General features: G+C 44.8%; 1 protein-coding gene across 1 annotated transcript; it reads left to right on the forward strand.

Moving 5' to 3' along the window:
• The first annotated feature begins 12783 nt into the window (after window positions 1–12783).
• MALSU1 (mitochondrial assembly of ribosomal large subunit 1) lies at window positions 12784–23058 on the forward strand. Its single transcript, XM_011973935.1, has 4 exons — window positions 12784–13193; window positions 14425–14603; window positions 21353–21434; window positions 22838–23058. The coding sequence occupies exons 1-4, from the start codon at window positions 12938–12940 to the stop codon at window positions 23026–23028; spliced, it is 708 nt and encodes a 235-aa protein (XP_011829325.1). The 5' UTR covers window positions 12784–12937; the 3' UTR covers window positions 23029–23058.
• The last annotated feature ends 220 nt before the right edge of the window (window positions 23059–23278 follow it).

The raw sequence follows: 23278 nt of genomic DNA on the forward strand, positions 1-23278 counted from the left end.
TTGTTGTTGTTGGAGAGAGTCTCACTCTGTCGCCCAGGCTCACTCACGCCCGGAGTACAGTGGCGTGATCTCAGTTCACTGCAACCTCTGCCTCCTGGGTTCAAGTGATTCTCCTGCCTCAGCCTCCGAAATAACTGGGACAACAGGCATGTGCCACCACACCTGGCTAATTTTTATTTTTTTTAATTTATTTTTATTAGAGATGGGGTTTTGCCATGTTGCCCAAGCTAGTCTCCAACTCTTGAGCTCAGGCAATCTGCCCACTTCAGCCTCCTGAAGTGCTTGGATTATAGGCGTGAGCCACTGTGCCCGGCCTCAAGGCCATCTTTTTTATTTTTATTTTTACTTTTGAGACAGAGTTTCTCTGTCACCCAGGCTAGAGTGCAATGGCACAATTCCAGCTCACCGCAACCTCCGCCTCCCAGGTTCAAGTGATTCTCCTGTCTCAGCTCCCGGGTAGCTGGGATTACAGGCGCACACTACCACGCCCGGCTACTTTTTGTATTTTTTAAGTAGAGACGGGGTTTCACCATGTTAGCCAGGATGCTCTTGAACCCCTGACCTAAGGTGATCTGCCCACCTCGGACTCCCAAAGTGTTGGGATTACAGGCGTGAGCCGCTGTGCCTGGCCAAGACCATCTTTTAAAAGGTAACTTTGGAGGCCAGGCACGGTGGCTCATGCCTGTAATCCCAGCACTTTGGGAGGCTGGGGCAAGCGGATCACAAGGTCAGGAGTTCAAGACCAGCCTAGCCAATGTGATGAAACCCTGTCTCTACTGAAAATACAAAATTAGCCAGGTGTGGTGGTGGTACATGCCTGTAGTCCCAACTACTCCAGAGGCTGAGGCAGGAGAATCACTTGAACCCGGGAGGCAGAGGTTGCAGTGAACCGAGATCATGCCACTGCACTCCAGTCTGGGCAACAGAGCCATCTCAGGGGAAATAAAAAAAAAAAAAGTAGCTTTGGAATTGTTGAGCCACTATTAAGAAGCCTTCAGTGGTCCCCCATCACCCACAGGGAAAATCCAAACTCTTGGGTGTGGCTGTCTGCAGTGGCAGTTGGGAAGCACCACCTCTGTAAATACTAAGTGCCTTCGTTCATATGAGGATTTAAGTTTTGCCCTAAATCCTTCCTTACTTTGATCAGGCACTGTATATGATGCACCTCGCTGTGTGTGGCAAGGCTGAAAAGGGCCTACAGTCCCTCTGCCTCTGCACCACCCTCCCTCTCCACCCTCAAACCCCACCACTTCCTGCCGGAACCCTGTCATCTGGCCGTTTGGCTGATTCACTCTGCCTTGCACCAAACTTGTCCCCTTCCTGCCTCCAGTCTTGGAGCTCTCTCACTGTTCTCTCCACGCTCCTCCTCTCCAGCCTGGCACAAAGTGCTTTCTTCTGTTTTCAACCAAATGCCTATTGAGTACCTGCTTTGTGCTGGAGTCTCTAAGCTTTTTGTACACAATTAGAACAGGTTTTTTTTTTTTTTTTTTTTTTTTTTTTAATTTAGGTGGATCCCATTGACTATGGCTGCATAACAAACACCCCCAACTTAGTGGTGTAAACAACTGCTTTATTATGCTCACAGTTTCTGTGGGTGGAGGATTTGGACAGGGCACAACAGGGATGGCCCGTTTCTCCTCTACGATGTCTGAGGCCTCAGCTGAGAAAACTCAAAGCTGGGGCCTAGAATTATGCAGACGCTTCTTCACTCATGCGTCTGGGACCCGAACTGGGATGAATCAAAGGCTGGGCTCAGCTGGGACTATTGACCACAGCATGCACGTGGCCTCTCATACTTGTACTTCTCACTTGATGTGTTCTGAGAGTGTCCCCAGAGGGATGACTAGAAAGATCTAAGTGGGGCTGGGCGTGCTGGCTCATGCCTGTAATCCCAACACTTTGGGAGGCCAAGGTGGGTGGATCACTTGAGCCCAGGAGTTCGAGACCAGCCTGGGCAATATGGTGAAACCCCATCTCTACAAAAAACTTAAACTGGTCGGGCGTGGTGATGCACGCCTGTGGTGCCAGCTCCCGGGGAGGCTGAGGTAGGAGGATGGCTTGAGCCTGGGAGGTTGAGGCTGCTGCTGCACAGCCTTTCCAAGTCTAGCCTTGAATGCCATGTAGTGTCACTGAAGCCATGTTTTATTGGTGGGAACACTCCCAAGTCCAGGTGTAAGGAGAGGAGACACAGACCCCACCCCTCAGTGGGCAAAAGTGTCAAAGAATTAGGAGTTATGCTTTTAAATGGCCACAAGGCATCATTCTACTGTGGTGTACACTGTTATTTAAGTCCCTTATTTTTCTACTTCAAACGTTTGTGTCTTTTTCTTCTTCTACATGGTAAGCCCAGTGAAGCCAAAGCCTGGGTATTCCTGGAGTACCTACCTGGTCAGTCCCCTTTTGATACAGAAAACCCTTCGAAGCCATCTAATTCAATTCCATCATTAAATGGTGGCTCCAGGGCAACTTGCTGATTGACTGCTATTTAAAGGCCACAAATGCAAACTTTATTTTTTATTTATTTATTTTTTTGGAGATGGAGTCTGTCGCCGAGGCTGGAGTGCTGTGTTGCAATCTTGGCTCACCCATGTTCAAGCAATTCTCTTGCCTCAGTCTCTTGAGTAGCTGAGACTACAGGTCTCTGCCACCACGTCAAGCTAATTTTTGTATTTTTAATAGAGATGGGGTTTCACCATGTGGGCCAGGCTGGTCTTGGACTTCTGACCTCAGGGGATCCACCCACCTTGGCCTCCCAAAGTGCTGGGATTACAGGCGTGAGCCACTGTGCCTGGCCAAACTTTAGATCTCTAGCTAAGATTTTCTTACCTGATTTACTGCTGCAAGTAGAATAGCTGTTCTAGTTAAAACTCCTGACACCCAAACCCGTTGCAGCTTCTGCAGAAGATCTTGTAATCAAGTGGGTAGGGAACCTTGGACAAGCATAGCTCAAGGGCCCCACATGGGTGGGGCGCAGTGGCTCACGCCTGTAATCTCAGCACTTTGGGAGGCCAAGGCAGGCGGATCACAAGGCCAGGAGTTCGAGACCAGCTTGACCAACATGGTGAAACCCCATCTCTACTAAAAAAAATAAATAAATAAATAAAAAAAAATTGAAAATTAGCTGGGTGTTGTGGCGCGCACCTGTAATCCCAGCTACTCATGAGGCTGTGGCAGGAGAATCGCTTGAACCTGGGAGGCAGAGGTTGCAGTGAGCCGAGATCGTGCCACTGCACTCCAGCCTGGACAACAGAGCGAGACTCTGTCTCACAAAAAAAAAAAAAAAAAAAAGTCCCACATTTAAACCCTGTTGCTACTGGAGGATCCACTTTTGATGTGGTAACCTAGCAGAGAAGAGCAGAACCAGTGTGAAAACAAAGACAAAACTATGCAGAGTTCAAGTCACATTTGTGTTCTAGCAAGGCAAAAGCCTCTGCACTGGCTTTTTAGCCAGCTGAAAACGTATTTTCTGGAATGTTTTCCCACCGCCATTACCTGTACAACCTAGAGCCTGAACATTTCAGGGAATACAAATTCCAGACGGAAAACTTGAGGAAGAGAGTTGTCCTTGAGAGAAAACACTGGCTTAGAATTCTTCTCAATTGAGGATTTTAAAAAACAGGATGACCTTGAATTGAACGTCTTACAATCAGTGCAGGCCGCTCTGATTCGCTCCAAACTTGGAGGTCTCATTCACAGCAGTCTCTTGGTGGGGCACATTGCAAAAATGTTATAACAGCGGTTGTTGCTATAACATCCCCCAGAGACTGTTTGGGTCTTAATTAGATCATAACATATTATTTCCAAACTCTAAAGAGAACAAATAGCTTTCCTCCACATCCTTGCCAACTTTCATCTTTTTGATATTAGCCATTCTAACAGGATGAGGGGTCGTCTCATTGTGTGGTTGTGTGTTGTTTTTTTTTTTCCTAATTGACATAGTATTCCTGTCATTTTTCCCTGCAATTATTGTTGTACTTTTAATTTGCATTTCCCTAATAATTAGTGATGCTGAGCAGTTTTGCATGAACCTGTTGGCCATTTGTATGTCCTTTTGTGAAATATCTGTTCAGGTCCTTTGCCCATTGTAAAAATCAGGTTTTCTTGCTATTGAGTTTCTTGAGTTCCTTAAGGGGCTAATATACAAAATGTTTACCAGATATGTGGTTTGCAAATATTTTTCCTACTCTGTGGAGTATCTTTTCACTTCATTAATTGTTTATTTTGCTGTACAAAAGCTTTTTAGTTTTATGCAACCACATTTGCCTATTTTTGCTTTTGTTGTTTGAGCATTCAAGGTCATAGTCAAAAAAGAAGAAGAAGAAAAATCCTTGACTAGATCAGTGTTGTAGAGCAAGCTTATCCAACTTGTGGCCCACAGGTCACATGCGGCCCAGGGCGGCTTTGAATGAGGCTCAACACAAGTATGTAAACATTCTTAAAACATGACAGATTTTTTAGGCCAGGCATGGTGGCTCATGTACTTTGGCAGGCCGAGGTAGGCAGATCACCGGAGGTCAGGAGTTTGAGACCAGCCTGGCCAACATGGTGAAACCCTGTCTCTACTGAAAATACAAAAATTAGCCAGGTGTGGTGGTGTACACCTGTAGTCCCAAATAATTGGTAGGGGCGAGATCACGCCACTGCACTCCAGCCTGGGCAACAGAGCAAGACTCTGTCTCAAAACAAACAAACAAACAAACAAAAAACAAACAGAAAACAGGTTTCTTTTTTTCTTCTTTCTTTTTTAGCTCATCAGCTATCATTGGTGTTAGTGTACTGTATGTGTGGCTCAAGACAATTCTTCTTCCAATGTGGCCCAGAGAAGCCAAAAGATTGGACACCTTGTTGTAAGAGTTTTTCCACTAGTTTTTCTTCTAGCAGTTTTACAGTTTCAGGTCTTACTTTTTAAGTCTTTGACCTATTTTAAGATTTTTTTTCCACGGTATAAGATAAGGGAGCTGTACTTCTGATATTGTCACCTTGTTCCTGACTAGCAGCTGTAAGCGCCAAACAATAACAGAGGGCCAGACAGAAATGGAGTGCCCTGGCTGGGCGCAGTGGCTCACACCTGTAATCCCAGCACTTTGGGAGGCCAAGGTGGGTGGATCATGCGGTCAGGATTTCGAGACCAGCCTGGCCAAGATGGTGAAACCCCGTTTCTACTAAAAATACAAAAATTAGCCAGGCACGGTGGCGGGTGCCTGCAATCCCAACTACTCGGGAGGCTGAGGCAGGAGAATCACTTGAACCTGGGAGGCAGAGGTTGCAGTGAGCCAAGATTGCACCACAGCACTCCAGCCTGGGCGACAGAGCAAGACTCCATCTCAAAAGAAGGGAGGGGAAAGGAAAGGGGAATGAAAAGAAGGGAAAGGGAAGGGGACGGAAGGGGAATGGAATGGAAAGGGAAGGGAACGGAGGAAAGGGAAGGGAACGGAAAGGGGAGGGAATGGAGGAAAGGGGAGGGAACGGAGGAAAGGGGAGGGAACGGAGGAAAGGGGAGGGAACGGAGGAAAGGGGAGGGAACGGAAAGGGAAGGGGAAGGGAACGGAAAGGGAAGGGGAAGGGAAAGGAAAGGAAGGGGAAGGGAAAGGGAAAGGAAGGGGAAGGGAAAGGGAAAGGAAGGGGAAGGGAAAGGGAAAGAAAGGGAAGGGAAAGGGAAAGAAAGGGAAGGGAAAGTGTGTCCTCGGAAGCCACTCACACCTCACTAGGACTCAGGCTCGGACCTTTTCCCAGGGAGCTAAGGCAGCCTCTAGATATTTTAATAAAGCTGAATATGGATCAGCGTGTAGTGTTCCTAAACTCATTAGCTACACTTCTCAGAATTTCTTTGCAGTTTGGATTTGTGAAACCACCAGGCAGACAGGAGAATTGATTGGCTGTAACTGATTGGGAATGAATGTCTATTGTCAGATGCTTTCCTGAGGTGTGACCAAAAAGTTTGGAGTAGTAAAAGCCAAGGTCAAAGTTCCAGCTTGACCTGCTCTGTGAGGTGTCCCCTCACCTCCCTAGGTGGAATTAATCACTCTTGCCTGCCTTCCCAGACCTTGGGTCTCCTTACTGTGGTGGAAATGTTCCTTCAAGGGACTTGCCCCCAAACCACAAGCTCCCCAAGATGCACTGGCAGAGGAGGCAGGCTTTGTTTCTTTCGCCCAGCCCTCCGGAGTTCAGCAGCCAGAGGTTCTCCTCACCTGTTAATCACAATGACTCAAATCTCACAATAATCCCAAAATGGAGGAACCTCATAAAACTGGGATAAGAAAATGAAAAGCAGAAGTTTTACTTGATTGTCAGCAGAGTTGATCAAAAGAAATTGGAGGCCCTTTAGAAATCAAGTTTTGGCAGAAAGAAAACCACCCAAGGTCTTGTCTTATGACACAGTGGGGAGTGGGGCTGTGCCGTACCTGTGAATCAGTGTTTACTATCACAGTTCAGCTAGCTCTGGGGACAAAACACTTCACAGGCTGTGGTAGATATGGCAACAGAAACCCATGGACTTCTCCGGGGGTTCATGCCATCACTGTGGGATTCCCCTGGCCTGGAACATCACCCCACAGCACCTCCAAGTTGCATCCCTTTAGGGGTTTCCATTCCCCCCAAGTCCATTGTAAAAGGGGCCGTCTGAAGTTGGCTAATTTGGGGCCCTGTAGTCCACTCTCCTTACCGCTGCCTCAAGACCCAGGTCTGTTCAAATAGCACCTCTCTGCAGAGACTTTTCCAGCTGTGGGGGAGGATTGCTGCTGTGTACCACAGCGCGTGGGCTCTCCTCTTTCAAACACAATTACACGGTATTGATGACATTTAACCATTATCTCTCCTACTCTCTGGGAGCTCCCTGGGTACAGTTACTATGTTTTGTTTATTTATTTATTTATTTAGAGATGGAGTTTTGCTCTTGTTGCCCAGGCTGGAATTCTATGGTGCGATCTCGGCTCACTGCAATCTCCGCCTCCCGGGTTCAAGTGTTTCTCCTGCCTCAACCTCTTGAGTAGCTAGGATTACAGGCACCTGCCACCATACCTGGCTAATTTTTTGTATTTTTAGTATCGGCTAGGCTGGTCTCGAACTCCTGACCTCAAGTGATCCACCCACCTCAGCCTCCCAAGGTGCTGGGATTATAGGTGTGATCCACCGCGCCCGGCTGAGACAATGTTTTATTCACCTTTCCTCTCTCTGGCCTTAGCCCAGTGCCTGACACAGAATGTCTGTTCGCTTGAACCTTGGTGAGGCTCCTTGGGAGAGTGGATCACAAGTCTACGCAGAGTAACCCACGACCTGCAAAGCCCACCCACCAACATCAGGGTGACGAGAGGGGAGTGCAAGTGGGGCTGGTGGGTCTGTGGGTCCCTACCAATTCCTGAGGCTGTGGGAAAAACAATAGTCTGGCTCTGTGACAGGGCCCAGTAATCCAAGTGGCCAATATGAGTGTTTAGAGGAACAGCTTCAGAACAAACAACGGCTGTGAAAGCTGAGGAAATGATGCTGCAAGGGATGGGAGTCACAGCCTGCACTTTGGTTCCACAAATAGAGTGGAGAAATGGTGGAGGAGGGGCCTCCTCACATGGGAACCTCCTATGGGAGGCTGCAAGCAGTGCTCTGGGATGCTCACAAACCACAGGCTTGGTGCCGAGAAGCCAACAGCTCATCTCATCGCAGGCCTCGGTGTCTACTGCAGGCTGCTCTCCCTGCCCTTACAAGCCCGGAAGACATGCCTGGCAGACCCACACAGAACATCTGAGCAGACAACACAAACCCCACAGCCCCAGGGAGTTTGGGGTGCAGAGAGTTAGTACCTTACTCCTAGGTTTATAAAATACAAAGTCCCTATCTGTCTTCTCTTTAAAAGGATTTTGTCCTCCTCCCAATGAGATTTACAAAGTGGGGGACAAAATAATTTTAAAAATATAAAGATACAAATCCATAGTATTTACAATAGATTATAAGAGAGGTCATTTTAATCCTGGCCCTTCCTTCTGCAAGGTCTCTGTAGGGCAGAACCAGTACAAAGGCAGTGGAAATCCAGGAAAAAGGATGAAGTTTACATGAGGTGGGAATATTCACCAGCAGCTACAGCTGCCCGGTGGTGGAATGAGCTGTCCTATGATGATGGGAAGGGTAAGCTGAGGTTGTAGGGTGAGCAGTGATTCCAACATTTTAGTTATAATGAACTTTTGTCGTAAAATGTATGACTCTTTAAATGTCTATTATTGAGCTGGGCATGGTGCCTGTAATCCCAATACTTTGGGAGGCCGAGGTAGGAGGATTCCTTGAGGACAGAAGTTTGAGACCAGCCTGGGCAACATAGCAAGGCTCTGTCTCTACAAAAAGAGTTAAAAATTAGCCAGGCATGGTGGCATATGCCTGTAGTCCCAGCTGCTCAGGAGGCTGAGGCAGGAGAATCGCTTGAGCCCAGGAGTTCGAAGTTCTAGTGAGCTATGATCATGCCACTGCCCTCCAGCCTGGGTGACAGAGACCCTGTCTCAAAAAAGTCATTCAGTACATGCATGACAAAGACCTACTTGAAACTAAGCCACACTTTTAAATTTTTATTGAATTGCAATCTACACCTATTTGCTGTGAGGGACATGCTTATTTGGCCCAAAGACAATATTTGATGCACATGTGGATTTGAGGGTCCTCTGCTGTCAAAAGGGGGTTAATGGTCCACAGCTGCATAATAAATTCATGCATGGAGTAAGCAGAGGTCGGAGTGATAAGCTTCCCAGGATCAAAACTATATAAATTTAGTCATTTATACATTATGTGCCAGTCCTGTAACGTGTGATGTTAAGGACCCGATGGTCCAGTATGGGCACATCAGGAAGCTTGTGCAATCTCTCTCCAGCCCTTGGGACTTTGTATGGCCCAGCCTTCTCTGTACTTCCTACCTCTCTGTTCTCTCTGAAGCAAGGTCCTGAGGTCTGTGTGGTGTCATCTCCCAAAGTAGGCCCCCACCTTCTCCCCAGCCCCTGGGGCTAGCTGCAGAGAAGGTGTTTGTGACTGCAGCTTCTCACCTTCCCAAGAAGCCCCAGGACACAAATTTGGGAACCTTTTGACTCTGCTGCTAACACAGCAAATAGGAGGCTCCCAAATTAACACACCAGGGATGTAATTAGGGTCTGTAATCAGGAAGTCCTTGTACTCATGGACTGTAGTTAATTTATAATTCCTGACTCTCTCAGGAAGTTGCTTTTGGATTAAATCCTCTGGCTCCATACCCCAAAGGTAATGATTATCAAACCACCCCCACTTCTGATTCTGCCTTTACTAAGCAACCAAGGTCTGAAAACTATGTCCAAGCCCATGAGTAGATGGCAGTTTTGGGGGAAAGGGGCATTTTGCATTTCTGAGAACCTCTCTAATTTTCCTCAGGTAGGAAATATGACCTGTAAATATGGATGTTGGTCATTAACATTAAAGACATACATAGTGCTGGCAAACCTTGTCTCTAAAATCACAGATGATGAGAAACTGTTGTTTGGAATCATTTCAGTGGGAATGAAACGTCCCGGTCTTGTCTGAAGACTGGGCATGGGGGTCATTTCACATCATTCCACACAAAGACACAGCTTCAGCATCAATCCTTCCCGGGGGCCAGCACTCCATATTTATCTTAACTTTTATACTTATAAGGAACAAGGACCCTGAGTCTGTTTCTCAGCCCTGCTGCTAATCAGAATGTGATGTTCCTAGTGAAGCCTAAAATAATGTTTTTAATAGGACATGATTCTCCCTAGACCACACGACTCTTGTGAGTGACTGACCACTGACATCTCCAGCCCCTGTGAACATTCTCCTGTCTCCTGAACAAAGATTACTGAGAAACAAAATTCCTAAACTTCCCGTGCTTCAGGACTACCCAATCCACAGCTGACCCCACTTCCTCTGGTCTCAGACTCACTGAGCATAAGCACAAGCCCTAAACAAAGCCTCTTCTAGTCCCTCTTCCTGAGCTTCTCCTCTGTCCTCCATAGCATGCAGTCTCCCTTGCTACAGCAAGCTAATAAAACTAACTTTGGGCCAGGTGTGGTGGCTCACACCTGTAATTCCAGCACTTTGGGAGGCCAAGGTGGGAGGATCACGAGGTCAGGAGTTCAAGACCAGCCTGGCCAACATGGTGAAACCCCGTCTCTATTAAAAATACAAAAAAAAATTAGCCAGGCGTGGTGGTGCACACCTGTAATCCTAGCTACTCAGGAGGCTGAGGCAGAAGAATTGCTTGAACTCGGGAGGTGGAGGTTGCAGTGAGCTGAGATTGCGCCACTGCGCTCCAGCCTGGGTGACAGAGCAACTCAGAAAAAAAAAAAACTTTGACCACACGTGTGTTCCTGGTTGTCTTTTTCTGATGAGCTTTATCATAATGACTGGGTTCAAGCCATTTCCTCTCCATGAGGTCAGTTTGTAGATAGATACTAATTTCCATATGATTACTACATGCCAAGCACTATGGTATATAATTTGTGCTACATATTTTATTCAAGCTTTTGAGACTCTGTGAAGAAGGTATCATTCCCTTATTTTCAGATGAGGAAACTAAGGCTCAGATTAAGAATTTCAGTAGTATACTGCTAATAAACAGAAGAGGTGGAATTAAATTTAAGTCTTTTCTAGTGGGGTATCATCCAATCAAACATAGTAAATATTAAAGACATTTATGAACAAAGGGATGAGGGGTTTCTGAGGGACCATCTGAGAGAGTAGGGGGGAGATATCTTAATGCTTAAGGTATATCTTACAGAGTGAGTCTGAGTTTGTCATATGAAAAAATGGGAAAAGGGTGCTCTAAAAAGAGTAGTGGCCAAGCACAGTGTCTCACCTGTAAACCCAACACTTTGGGAGGCTGAGGTGGGTACATCACTTGAGGTCAGGACTTTGAGATCAGCCTGGCCAACGTGGTGAAACCCTGTCTCTACTAAAAATACAAAAATTAGCTGGGTGTGGTGGCGCATGCCTGCAATCCCAGCTACTCGGGAAGCCGAGGCAGGAGAATCGCTTGAACTCTGGAGGCAAAGGTTGTGGTGAGCCGAGATGGTGCCACTGCACTCTAGTCTGGGTGACAGAGTGAGACTCCATCTCAAAAAAAAAAAAAAAGTATATGCAAAGCTTGGCATTGAAAGATATGGTGAGGTTGCCAGGCATGGTGGTTTGTGCCTGTACTCACGGCTACAGGGAGGTAGATTGCTTAAGGCCAGGAGTTTGAAACCAGCCTGGGCAACATAGTGAGATCCTGTCTTTAAAACAATTAAAAACAAAAATTAGCTGGCCATGGTTCCACATGCCTATAGTCCTAGCTAATTGGGAGGCTAAGGCAGGAGCACTGCTTGAGCCCAGGAGTTTGAGGATGTAGTTAGCTATGATTGTGCGACTGCACTCCAGTCTGGGTGACAAGAGTAAGAGTAAGACCCCATCTCTTAAAAAAAAAAAAAAGTATGGTGAGTTTGAAAAATAGCAAAAAGCAGAGAAGTGAAAATGACTGTAGTGGATAGAAGGGCAGCATGGAGGATGAAAAGAGTAGAAACAGACTGGAGACAGGAAAGCCAGGTAGGAGGTGGTCTCTGTAATCAGGCAAGAACTAATAAGGGTTTAGACTAAGGAAGAAACAGTGGACATGAAGACAAGAAGCTGGACTCACAAAAACATTTTGGAGGTAACATAAGCAGGATTTTGACAACAGAATCGTTTGTTGTATGAAGATCCTGGACTGAATGAAATCCAGGGTTTGGGAGATTTGAAGGGATGATGACCCATTAAATGAGCTGGCAAATACAGGTGGTAAAGCAGGTCTGGGATGTTCAGAGAAGGATGGGAACACAGAATGGATGCCAAAAGCTGGGAGAAACGCCAAGTTCATGCCTATGGAAAAATGGAATTGAGGATGGAGCTAAAATTGGACTGAGGAAACTTAATCTGTAATGTCTTTCTTCTTTTCAGAAATACCTTGAAGTGATTGTACATATCTGGTGTGATATATACAAATGCTTAATTTCTGTATTTTTTAAAAAAACTTCCCAAAATTAATGCTTGGAATTATTTAAAATAATATAGCAAACATTTTTGGAGTGCCTGCTATGTGTTTGGCACTGTTTCAGGCATTTGAAATATTTGCTCTCTATGAAGCCTGCCTTTCAGCAGTTAGCAGGCCTGGAGTTCAGAAGCCAAAAACTGGCTTCTGATTCTGACACGGTCAGTAAGTGTATGACCTGGGCAAGTTGCTTCCCTGCCGAGCCCCATGCCCTCCAACCCCCCGCCCCGCTTCCCCCCCTCCCCCGCGCCCAGGATCTATTGCAGTTCTCAAGTCCAATGACTTAATACCGCAACGGTACCTCAGAATTCCTCATTCTCACAGAGCTGGTCCCCACAGTGCCGCCCCTGGACGTGAACTCCTCCATACGGCGGGTGTAGATGGGCTGGCCTAAGAACGGTTTCCAAATGGTCCTTTACGCCTCTGCCTCCCACCCCACTCTAGCCCAGGGTAACAGACTTTCCTCGTGGGATTTCAAATTTGCAAGCGAATCTTGAATATTTTTTAGTAATGAGAGAGGGTAAATTATATGTCCTAATCCCAGCCTAATCAGATTAACAGCAACTTCTGGACATTTAGTACTAGGAACTGTTTTAGGTGCTGTGGAGAGAACAGTTAAAAATGAAACAAAAATTATTGCCTTTATGAGGCTTAGTGGACAGAGTCCAAAAAAGTGACAACGTAGTGCGCCACTGCGACACAAGGTAAACCAAGCTGGGCAAGCAACACCAGTTCTTTATTCCTGCACGTCCTAATCCCCAAGTAGCTCTTCCGGGTCACTGCCGTCTTCGCCAGCTCCAGACTCCGCCCATGGCCCGTCCTTCAGGCCTTGACTCCGCCCACGCATCTGACGTAGAATTTCCAGGCCGGGCTCCCTGAAGGGCCACCCACCAGCGACGCCGACGTGAGGCTACTGCCATGGGGCCGAGCGGGTGTGTGGCGCGGTTGCTCGCGCCACTAATGTGGCGCAGAGCGGTTTCTTCGGTGGCGGGGTGCGCGGTTGGAGCTGAGCCCGGGCTTCAGCTGCTGGCCATGCAGCGGCTTCCCGTAGGAGCAGCGTTCTGCCGGGCTTGCCAGACCCCAAACTTTGTCCGCGGCCTGCACAGCGAGCCTGGCCTGGAGGAGCGGGCGGAGAGGACGGTCGACGAGGGACGCCCAGAATCGGACGCGGCAGGTACGGGCGTGGAGGAGAACGAAGGCGACCTTCTCCGGGCAGTCTGTAGTCAGGTCTCAGCCAAGGTGGCTCTGGGTTCCCCTCTTTGTGCATTTCTCTTGGAGTCACAAAGCTCCTGCACATCCAGAGCTGGTAGGGACTTCAAAGATTGTTGGCGCCAACTTTCCCTTTTCACAGTGAAGAAACTGAGGGCAAGAGATGAACTGCAAAATCCCAGCCTCCCGGACGGCCACCTCCCACCCTTGGCATCACAGTCTTACCGTCCTCACCTCCTTTCACTCTGTTCCTAGGATCCTGGAAAATGGGTTTGTGGGGACTGTTGGGGCTTGAGGATTCTGAGGAGCTCTAGGGTCTGGGTGCGAAGGGGTGCGTAGGAAGCACCAGTATTAGATGGGTCCAAGTTAATATCCTCTAGTTATTGCTGACGTTTTTAGAAACTTAAGAATGATAAACAGATTACATCTAAGAATGTAGAGTATGAGAGGGAGAGGCCTTAGTGGACTTAGCTACTAGGTCCTTTGGAGTCGGCTTTAGAACTTGGGCGAGCTTTAAATTTACAACCTGTAATACTCCAAGCTGAAGATCAGAGTATCTAAATCTTTACGGGAAAAAAAATTAGATTTTCACAGGTAACAGTTGTTAATAACCCAGTGGCTTTATATGAAAACTTAAAGGTTCAAAATAATAATTACTTAAAAATGTAGCTTTTTCAGTGACTGACCTTAGGCCACAGTAATTCTGCTAGGCCTCGGTTTCTTCATCTCTCAATTGAAGATTGTGGACCAGGTATATCTAAGAGCCCTTCCAGCTCACAATTCTGTGACACGTTATGACTGAGATTCAATGTAATATGCTCCAGGATATCACCTCCTACCCAATTGTGGCACTGTTTTTCTTTGTACAGCATTTCTGTGTTTGTGGTGTATTGCTCCTTTTAAGTATTAGTGAATAGAAAGTCATTTGTCACTGATGTCTGGTTATACTTGCATATGGTTAATGGTGAAGGATGTATAGTGGCTCTGCGTAATCTGAGCACTGACCATAAAAGTTGAGCAGTGCTATGATACTGCTGTCTAGGTTGAACTTCCAGGAGGCCTTTGCCCTGCTGTCTGTAAAAACACTTTGGATCTAAACACCCTCATGGAGGAACAGTCAGCTGCCGGCATCTCTGGGTGCATACAGGTCTATCTGCTTGGCCGTCCTGATACAAACAACTATTTGTGCATTTCAGATCATACTGGTCCCAAGTTTGACATCGATATAATGGTTTCACTTCTGAGGCAAGAAAATGCGAGAGACATTTGTGTGATCCAGGTTCCTCCAGAAATGAGATACACAGATTACTTTGTGATTGGTAGTGGAACTTCTACCCGACACTTACATGCCATGGCCTTCTACATTGTGAAAATGGTAGGATGCTTTCTTTTCTCTTTTGGACCATTAACTGAGTGGGATAGTGACAGTGCATCAGGCCAAGGAGCAACACTTAAGAGAGTAAACCCATCATACAAAGTTACAGAAGCAGCCCACATTTTCAGAATTTGCATGAATTCATTTTATGTTCTTTGATAGTGAAAGGTATGGGAACAAATATCCAGCCCTGTTGAGTTAGGATATTCCTAATTCTTCTCTCTTTTGACCGCAAGGAAGATTTTTTTTTTTTTTTTTTTTTAGTTGAGATGGAGTTTTGCTCTTGTTGCCCAGGCTGGAGTGCAATGGCGCGATCTCGGTTCACGGCAACCTCTGCCTCCAGGGTTCAAGCGATTCTCCTGCCTCATCCTCCCAAGTAGCTGGGATTACAGGCATGTGCCACCACGCCCAGCTAATTTTGTATTTTTAGTGGAGATGGGTTTCTCCATGTTGGCCTGGCTGGTCTCGAACTCCCGACCTCAGGGGATCCGCCTGCCTTGGCTTCCTGAAGTGCTAGGATTACTGGCATGAGCCACTGCGCCCAGCCGGAAGATAATATTTTATAACCCGAGGCAAGCTAGAAGACAGTATAACCAGAGGGAGTTCTAAAGGCAGTATCCATTGCGGTAGCCACTAGCCACATGTGCCTATTTAATTATAAATTAGAATATAAATTCAGCCAGGTGTGGTGGCTCACGCCTGTAATCCCAGCACTTTGGGAGGCTGAGGCAGGTGGATCACCAGGTCAAGAGATCAAGAACATCCTGGCCAACATGGTGAAACGCTGTCTCTACTAAAAATACAAAAATTAGCTGGGTGTGGTGGCGTGTGCCTGTAATCCCAGCTACTCCGGAGGCTGAGGCAGGAGAATCATGAACCCGGGAGGCGGAGGTTGCAGTGAGCCGAGATCGCATCACTTCTCTTCAGCCTGGTGACAGAGCGAGACTCTGTCTCAAAAAAAATAAATAAAATATAAATTCAGTTCTGCAGTTATATTAACTATATTTCAGATGCTCAATAGCCACGTGTGGCTAATGGCTACCATATGGGATGGCCATAAAGCATTTTCATAATTGTAGAATGTTCTATTGGACAGTGCTGGCCTGGAGTTTAATTCAAATATTTCAGCATGCCCAGTGTTCCCAAGCACTGTTCCCAAGCACGGGGTATTGGGAAGGTAAGAACAATAAAGATCTGTAGTCCTTGCCCTTACAGGTCTAGTTGAGGAAAGAAAGGGGGATTGTTTTCCATTTGCACTGAATATGAATCAGAATGAGGAAGAAACTACTTGGAAGCCTCCAGCTGACTCTGGTACCATTCCACAGGGCCATCATACCTTTCTTAGTCTGTTGAGAATTGGTCATAGAGGAGGCAGTTAAGACCAAAAGAGTAGCCAAGATTGTATAGAGAACGGTTGTAAAATAAAAAGGTGGGGGCTGTACACAAAACCCTGGTGCAACATGACAGAGCAGAAAAAGATGCCAAAAACGGGGTAACTGGAGAGAGAGGAAGAGAACTAGGAAAGCATAAAGAAGAGATATAAAGACAGCATACTAGGGTCTCTATCAGATGTAATGGTGGGATGGAGTAAGAAGACTTAGTGACCACTGGACTTGGGGATGTAAAAAGAATGGGAGGTTTTACAGAGAAGCTTCTGTGAAAGAGATAGATAGAAATTACCTTTACAAAGATTTTAGATGAGGAGAGAAATGCAAAGGCAAGAAAGTTTTGTTGTTTGTGGTAAAATATATATAACGTAAAACCTACCGTTGAATCTTTTTTATTTTTATTTTTGAAACAGAGTCTCACTCTGTTGCCCAGGCTGGAGTGGAGTCTCGCTTTGTCACCCAGGCTGGAGTGCAGTTGCTCGATCTCGGCTCACTGCAAACTCCACCTTCTGGATTCCAGTGATTCTCTGGCCTAACCCTCCTGAGTAGATGGGATTATAGGCACCCGCCACCACGCTCGGCTGATTTTTCTGTTTTTAGTAGAGATGGGATTTCACCATGTTGGTCAGGCTGGTCTCCAACTCCTGACCTTGTGATCCACCCACCTCGGCTTCCCAAAGTGCTGGGATTACAGGCGTGAGCCACTGTGCCCCGCCCATTTAGTAATTTTAAAATGTGTTGTTCAGTAGCTTTAAGTACCTTCACATTGATGTGCAATCATTACCACCATCCATCTCTAGAACTTTTTTCATCTTGCAAAACCGAAACACTGAACTCATTAAACAATAACTCCCCATTTCCCCTTCCCTAGGCAGCTACCATTCTACTGCCTGTCTCTATGAATTTGACTACTTTTCAGTATCTCATAAGAGTAGAATCATACATTTGTGACTGACTTATCTGACTTAACATAATGTCTTCAGGGTTCATCCATGTAGCAACATGTGCCAGAATTTCCTTCTTTCTTAAGGCTGAATAATACTCTGTCTTGTGTATATACCACATTTCGTTTATCCTTTTATCCACTGATGGACACTTAGATTGCCTTCACCTTTTGGCTATTGTGAATAATGCTGGTACAAATATGGGTATAGAAATACCGTTCATGAGGCTGGGCGCAGTGGCTCATGCCTGTAATTCCAGCATTTTGAGAGGCCAAGGAGGGTGGATTGCTTGAGCTCAGAAGTTTGAAACCAGCCTGGGCAACACGGTGAAACCCCATCTCTACAAAAAAGATAAAAAATAAAATAAAAAATTGACCGGGCTTGGTGGTGTGTGCATGTAGTCCCAGCTACTCGGGATGCTGAGGTGGAGGATTGTTTGAGCCCAGGAGGTCGAGGCTGCAGTGAGCCGAGATTGTACCACTGCACTCCACCCTGGGTGACAGAGCAAGACGCTGTCTCAAAAAAACAAAAAACAAAAAACCAAACAAACAAAAAGGCTGGGCTCATGCCTGTAATCCCAGCACTTTGGGAGGCCAAGGCAGGTAGATCACCTGAGGTTAGGAATTCAAGACCAGCCTGGCCAAAATGGTGAAACCCTGTCTCTATTAAAAATATAATAATTAGCTGGGTATGGTGGAGGGTGCCGGTAATCCCAGCTACTTGGGAGACTGAGGCAGGAGAATTGCTTGAACCTGGGAGGTGGAGGTTGCAGTGAGCCAAGATCGTGCTGCTGCTCTCCAGCCTGGGTGACAAGAGCAAAACTCAGTCTCAAAAAAAAAAAAAAAAAAAAAAAATTGTTTATGTCCTTGCTCTTAATGCTTTGGGGTATGTGCAAAAAAATGGGATTGCTGGATCATATAGTGATTCTGTTTTTAATTTTTGTTTTTTCTATTTACCAGCCTAGCACAAAGCTGAATGTTTTTAATTTTTTGAGGAGCTCCTGTATTCTTTCATAGTGGCTACACCACTTTACATTTCCTCTAGCAGTGCAGTTTCCAGTCTTCACATCCTCACCAACACTTATTTTCTGGTTTTGGTAATAGCCATCCTAATGGGCATGAAGTGAAATCTCATTGTGGTTTTTATTTGTATTTTCCTAAGGATTAGTGATGTTGAGCATATTTTCTTTTGCGTATTGCCCATTTGTATATGTTCTTTGAAGAAAAGTCCTTTGCTTGTTTGTTTGTTTTAAAGAGACAAGTGTCTCACTTTGTTGCCCAGGCTTCAGGGCAGTGGTGTGGTCATAGCTCACTGCAGCCTGGAACTTCTGGGCTCAAGTGATCCTCTCACCTCAGCCTCCCAAGTTGTTAGGACTAGAGGAGTAGTCGTCGTCAAATTCATAGAGACAGAAAGTAGAATGGTAGGAGTTACTCCACAATGCCCAGCTAATTTTTTTTTGTAGGGACAGGGTCTCACTATATTGCCCAGACTCTCTGCCCATTTTAAAATCAGGTTGGTGGTTGTTTTGTTGTTGAGTTGTAGGAGCTCTCTATATATTCTGGGTATTAATCCTTTATCAAATATGTGACTTGCAGATGTTTTCTGCCATTCTGTGGGTTGCCTTTTTACTCTTTTTAGAGTGTCCTTTGATGCATAAAAGTATTTAATTTTGGTGAAGTCCAATTTCTTTTTTCTTCTGTTGCCTGTGTCTTTGGTATTATATCCAGTAAATAATTGCCAAACCAGTATCATGTTTTCCCCATTTTCTTCTAAGAGTTTTATAGTTTTAGGACTCCTGTTTAGATATTTAACCCATTTCGAGTTAGTTTTTGTGGACGGTAAGGTTTTCCATGTGGACCCGTTTCCTCAGCACCCTTTGTTGGAAGGACTGTCCTTTGTGCATTGAATGGTCTTGGCTCCCTTGTTGAAAATCATTTGACCATATGCACAAGGGTTTATTTCTGGGCTCTGTATTGTGTTTCGTCAGTCTGCACGTCTGTCTTTTTGCTAGTTTCAGACTGTTTTGTTTACTATAGCTTTGTTCTAAGTTTTGAAATCAAGAAATACGAGACTCCAACTTTGTTTCCTTTACAAGATTGTTTTGGCTATTTGGGGTTCCTTGAGAGTCTATATAATTTTTTTTTGAGATGGAGTTTCGCTTATGTTACCCGGGCTGTGGTAGAGTGGCACAATCTTGGCTCATAGATTCAAGCAATTCTCCTGCCTTGGCCTCCCAAAGTGCTGGGATTACAGGTGTTAGCCACCATGCCTGGACCCATATAAATTTTAGGTTGGATTTTTCTGTTTCTTCAGAAAATATTGTGATCTTGATATAGATTGCATTGAATCTGTGGACTGCATTGGGTAGTATTGGCATCTTTACAGTATTGTCTTCCCATCCATGAATATGAAGTATTTTTCCATTTACTGGCATCTTTAAGTTCTTTCAGCAGTGTTTTGTAGTCTTCAATGTACAAGTCTTTTGCTCCTGTGGTTAAGATTATTCTGCTAGGCTGGGTATGGTGGCTTATGTCTGTAATCACAGCACTTTGGGAGGCCGAAGCAGGCGGATCACCTTAGGTCAGGAGTTCGAGACCAGCCTGACCAACATGGAGAAACCTCATCTCTACTGAAAACATAAAATTAGTCGGGCGTGGTGGTACATGCCTGTAATCCTGGCTACTTGGGAGGCCGAGGCAGGAGAATCGCTTGAACTCGGGAGGCGGAGGTTACTGTGAGCTGAGATTGAGCCATTGTACTGCAGCCTGGGCAACAAGAGCAAAACTCAAAACAAGAATGTCTCAATTTAAAAAAAGGATTATTCTGTTATAAATGGAATTTTAAAAACTTTATTTTCAGGTTGCTCATTGTTACTGTATAGAAATACGATGGATTTTTGTGTGCTGAATTTGTTTAGTAGTCCTAACTGGGCTTTTTTTGTGGAATCTTTGGGCTTTTCTACATGTGAAGTTGTATTGTCTTCAGAGATAATTTTACTTCTTCCTTTCCAATTTGGATACCCTTTTTTTTTTCTTGACGAATTGCTCCGACTAGAACTTCCAATACTGTGTTGAATAGAAGTAGGAAAAGCAGGCATACTTAGTTTTATTCCTGGTCTTACAGGAAAGCTTTCAGTCTCATCACTGAATATATTAGCTGTGTGCTTTTGTTACATGGCCTTTATGATGTTGAAGTAATTTCCTTTTATGCCTACTTTGTTGAGTGCTTTATTGTCATAAGGTATTGAATTTTGTTAAATGCTTTTTCTGCATCAGTTCAGATTATCATATAGATTTTTTCTTCATTCTATTAGTGTGGTATTATTGCATTGATCCGTTCTTATATGTTGAACCACCCTGCATTCCAGGGATAAATCCCACTTGGTCATGGTCTATACTCCTTTTAATATGGTGCTGAATTTGGTTTGCTAGTATTTTGTTGAGAATTTTTGCATCAAATGTTCATCGGGGTATTGGTCTTATGGAATGAGTTAGGAAGTGTTCCCTGCTCTTCCATTTTTTGGGGAGAATTTGAGTATTGCATTCTGGTTTAAATATTTGGTAAAACTCGCCAGGGAAGCTGTCTGGTCTAGGACTTTTGTTGACAGATTTTTGATTACTGATCCAATCCCCATAACTAGTTAACGGTCTATTGAAACTTTGTATTTCTTCGTGATTCAGTCGGTAGGTTGTGTGTTTCTAGAAATTTTGCTGTTTCATCTAGGTTACCCAGTTGTTTGGTGTACAGTTGCTCATAGTACTCTTACCATCCTATTTCTCTAAAATCAGTAGTGTCACCTCTTTCTTTTCAGATTTTAGTTGTCTTTTTTCTTAGTCATTCTAAGAACCAAATCCTAGTTTCATTGATTTTGTCTTTTTCCTGCCCTAATTATCGTTTCCTTTGATTTTGGGGTGATATGAGATGTCCTTTGTCTCTTTTAACAGTTTTTACTTAATGGCCATCTTGTTTGATATTAGTATATCTGTCTTAACAAAATAACTGAACACATTTATAGGATGACAGGGTTCCATTAACTTGTCATGAAGGCAGATGAGGTGAAATCAGTGGCACTGAGACAACCTGGCTTTATAAACAGAAGGTAGTATCTGCAGTCCCTAAAGGTGAAGGGAATCTGGGAGGAACACAAGTGATGGATGTAGGTGGGTACCACATGCTGACTGAGCTTTTTCAGCCTCAGAGGCACTCTCAGAAGGGCTGGGGCAGGAGAATTCAGGGGAGAGGTGAAAGTGGATAAGATTTAGAGGGAGAAATAGTTTCCCTAAGTTATTCATCACAGGGCAAAGTATAGCAATGAGAAATGGGTAAGATTAAAAACAAACAAAAACCAACAGACCTTCAGCAAGAACAGGCTTCCCCCTTCCCCTCTTCCTTTAATAAACCATGTGGCTTTTTGCAGTACAAACACCTGAAATGTAAACATGACCCTCATGTTAAGATTGAAGGGAAGGACACTGATGACTGGATGTGCGTGGATTTTGGTAAGTTATTCTGGCGTATTATACAGGTAACTGATGGTACTGCACTAATCTTGAGTTGTTTTCAGTTGCAAAAGGATTGAGATCAAATTGATGAATGTATTCCCAGGTAAGATTTTTGAAGTGTGTTTAAGGTAACAAAAGCTTTTTTAGTTATAATCCAGGTGGTCTTATTCACATGTAGAATTTTCACCTAACCAAGCCAAAGTACCCTAGGTAATGCGCATCTGGAGGAAGATATATACTACATGGTGTGTATCTACTAGCCATACAGATCAGGAAGGTGGTGGACAACAGAGTAACATAGTAGAGGCGGGAGAGATTCCTTAGTAGTGGTAGAGGAAGGTTTGGGGGCTGGGGTGCATAGATGAGGATGAGGTTATTCCAGGCACAAGAAAGGACAAGAGCAGAGGACTAGAATTTTGAAAAGGTCTAACAACTTTGGGTATTAATGTGTACATAGTTTCAAAGCACCTCCCAACAAGATACTATTTACAAAGGGGAAAACATAGCTGTATGTCAAGAACTGAGGAATCTTGAGATTTTATTCTACTGGTAAGCTAATAAGTTGTCCCGCCAGTTTTCATGGATACTGGTAAAAGCCAAGACTATTAGAGGGTTAGAGACAAAGGACAGTTTATTACAGCAGTTGCCAGCATCCATTTTGCACTGGTTTCCTGAGTTCTGGATTCCATAGGGCAACATGGGCCAGATGACACCAGCACACACAGTTGTAAAACAGGAACTCAGATGAGGGTGTCTCGGCCTTTTCGTAACTGGCAAGAAGCAGGGCTGCCTTTGCTCTGATGGTTTCTCACTTTTGTCGCTGTTAACCGCTTTGGACCAGGTCATTTTGCACGTGGGGTGGGGTGTCTCTTGTGCAACGGTAGGATGTTTAGCAGTATCCTCCTTTCCAGTTGTGACAATCAAAAATGACCCTAAACATTACCAGTATTACCCAATTGAGAAATGCTGTTGTAAGCAAAGCTGCCCTTTGCCCTGGAGGGAGGCAGTATCTTTCTGTTAAGAATATTCACAATACAAAACATTCATGGGTAGTCAGAACAAAATGCAGTGTTTTGCACAAAAGATGTGCGTAAGTGTGTTACCCATGGAGAATTATCACCGAAGAGAAACCTGACCACCTTTAGTCTCTTTGATAAAGTTACTATCACCAGCAATGTTATATATTGACATATCCCTCCTATAAGGCACGCTGAGAAAGGCATAGCATCATTTCTGTGGTATTTTTACCGGGATGGGGTCCACAGTGATACTAATCTGGGAACCACACTTGCGAACCACTGCTTTATTCCTAGAGTTATACTAGCCAGTGTGTGTTGTAAGGTAAGAAATAAAAGCAAATTAACTATTCCTTCATTGTATCTCTTGTCTGTCCCTGATAGGCAGCATGGTGATTCATTTGATGCTTCCAGAAACCAGAGAAATCTATGAATTAGAGAAATTATGGACCCTACGTTCTTATGATGACCAGTTAGCTCAGATAGCACCTGAGACAGTACCTGAAGACTTCATTCTTGGAATAGAAGAAGATGATACTTCATCTGTGACTCCAGTGGAGTTCAAATGTGAATAAAATATTTTATGCACTGCTTTAGTCATTTCAGATTTGGATTGAGTCACTTACTGGAAAATACAGCTCCTAAAGCCCGCCTCCTTGGTTAGGCTGCTCTTAGGACAAGGCTTGTCTACTTCATGGGCACTCCTGCTAACTGACATGCAGAGACTGTAGATAAGTGGGCTAATACCTGCAACCAAAAATCAGTACACTGTACCCAAAACTTATGACACACTGCCTTTATCCTAGAAATGTCATCAGAATTTCC

Source organism: Mandrillus leucophaeus, unplaced genomic scaffold (assembly GCF_000951045.1).
Source record: "Mandrillus leucophaeus isolate KB7577 unplaced genomic scaffold, Mleu.le_1.0 Scaffold140, whole genome shotgun sequence".
Taxonomy (NCBI): domain Eukaryota; kingdom Metazoa; phylum Chordata; class Mammalia; order Primates; family Cercopithecidae; genus Mandrillus; species Mandrillus leucophaeus.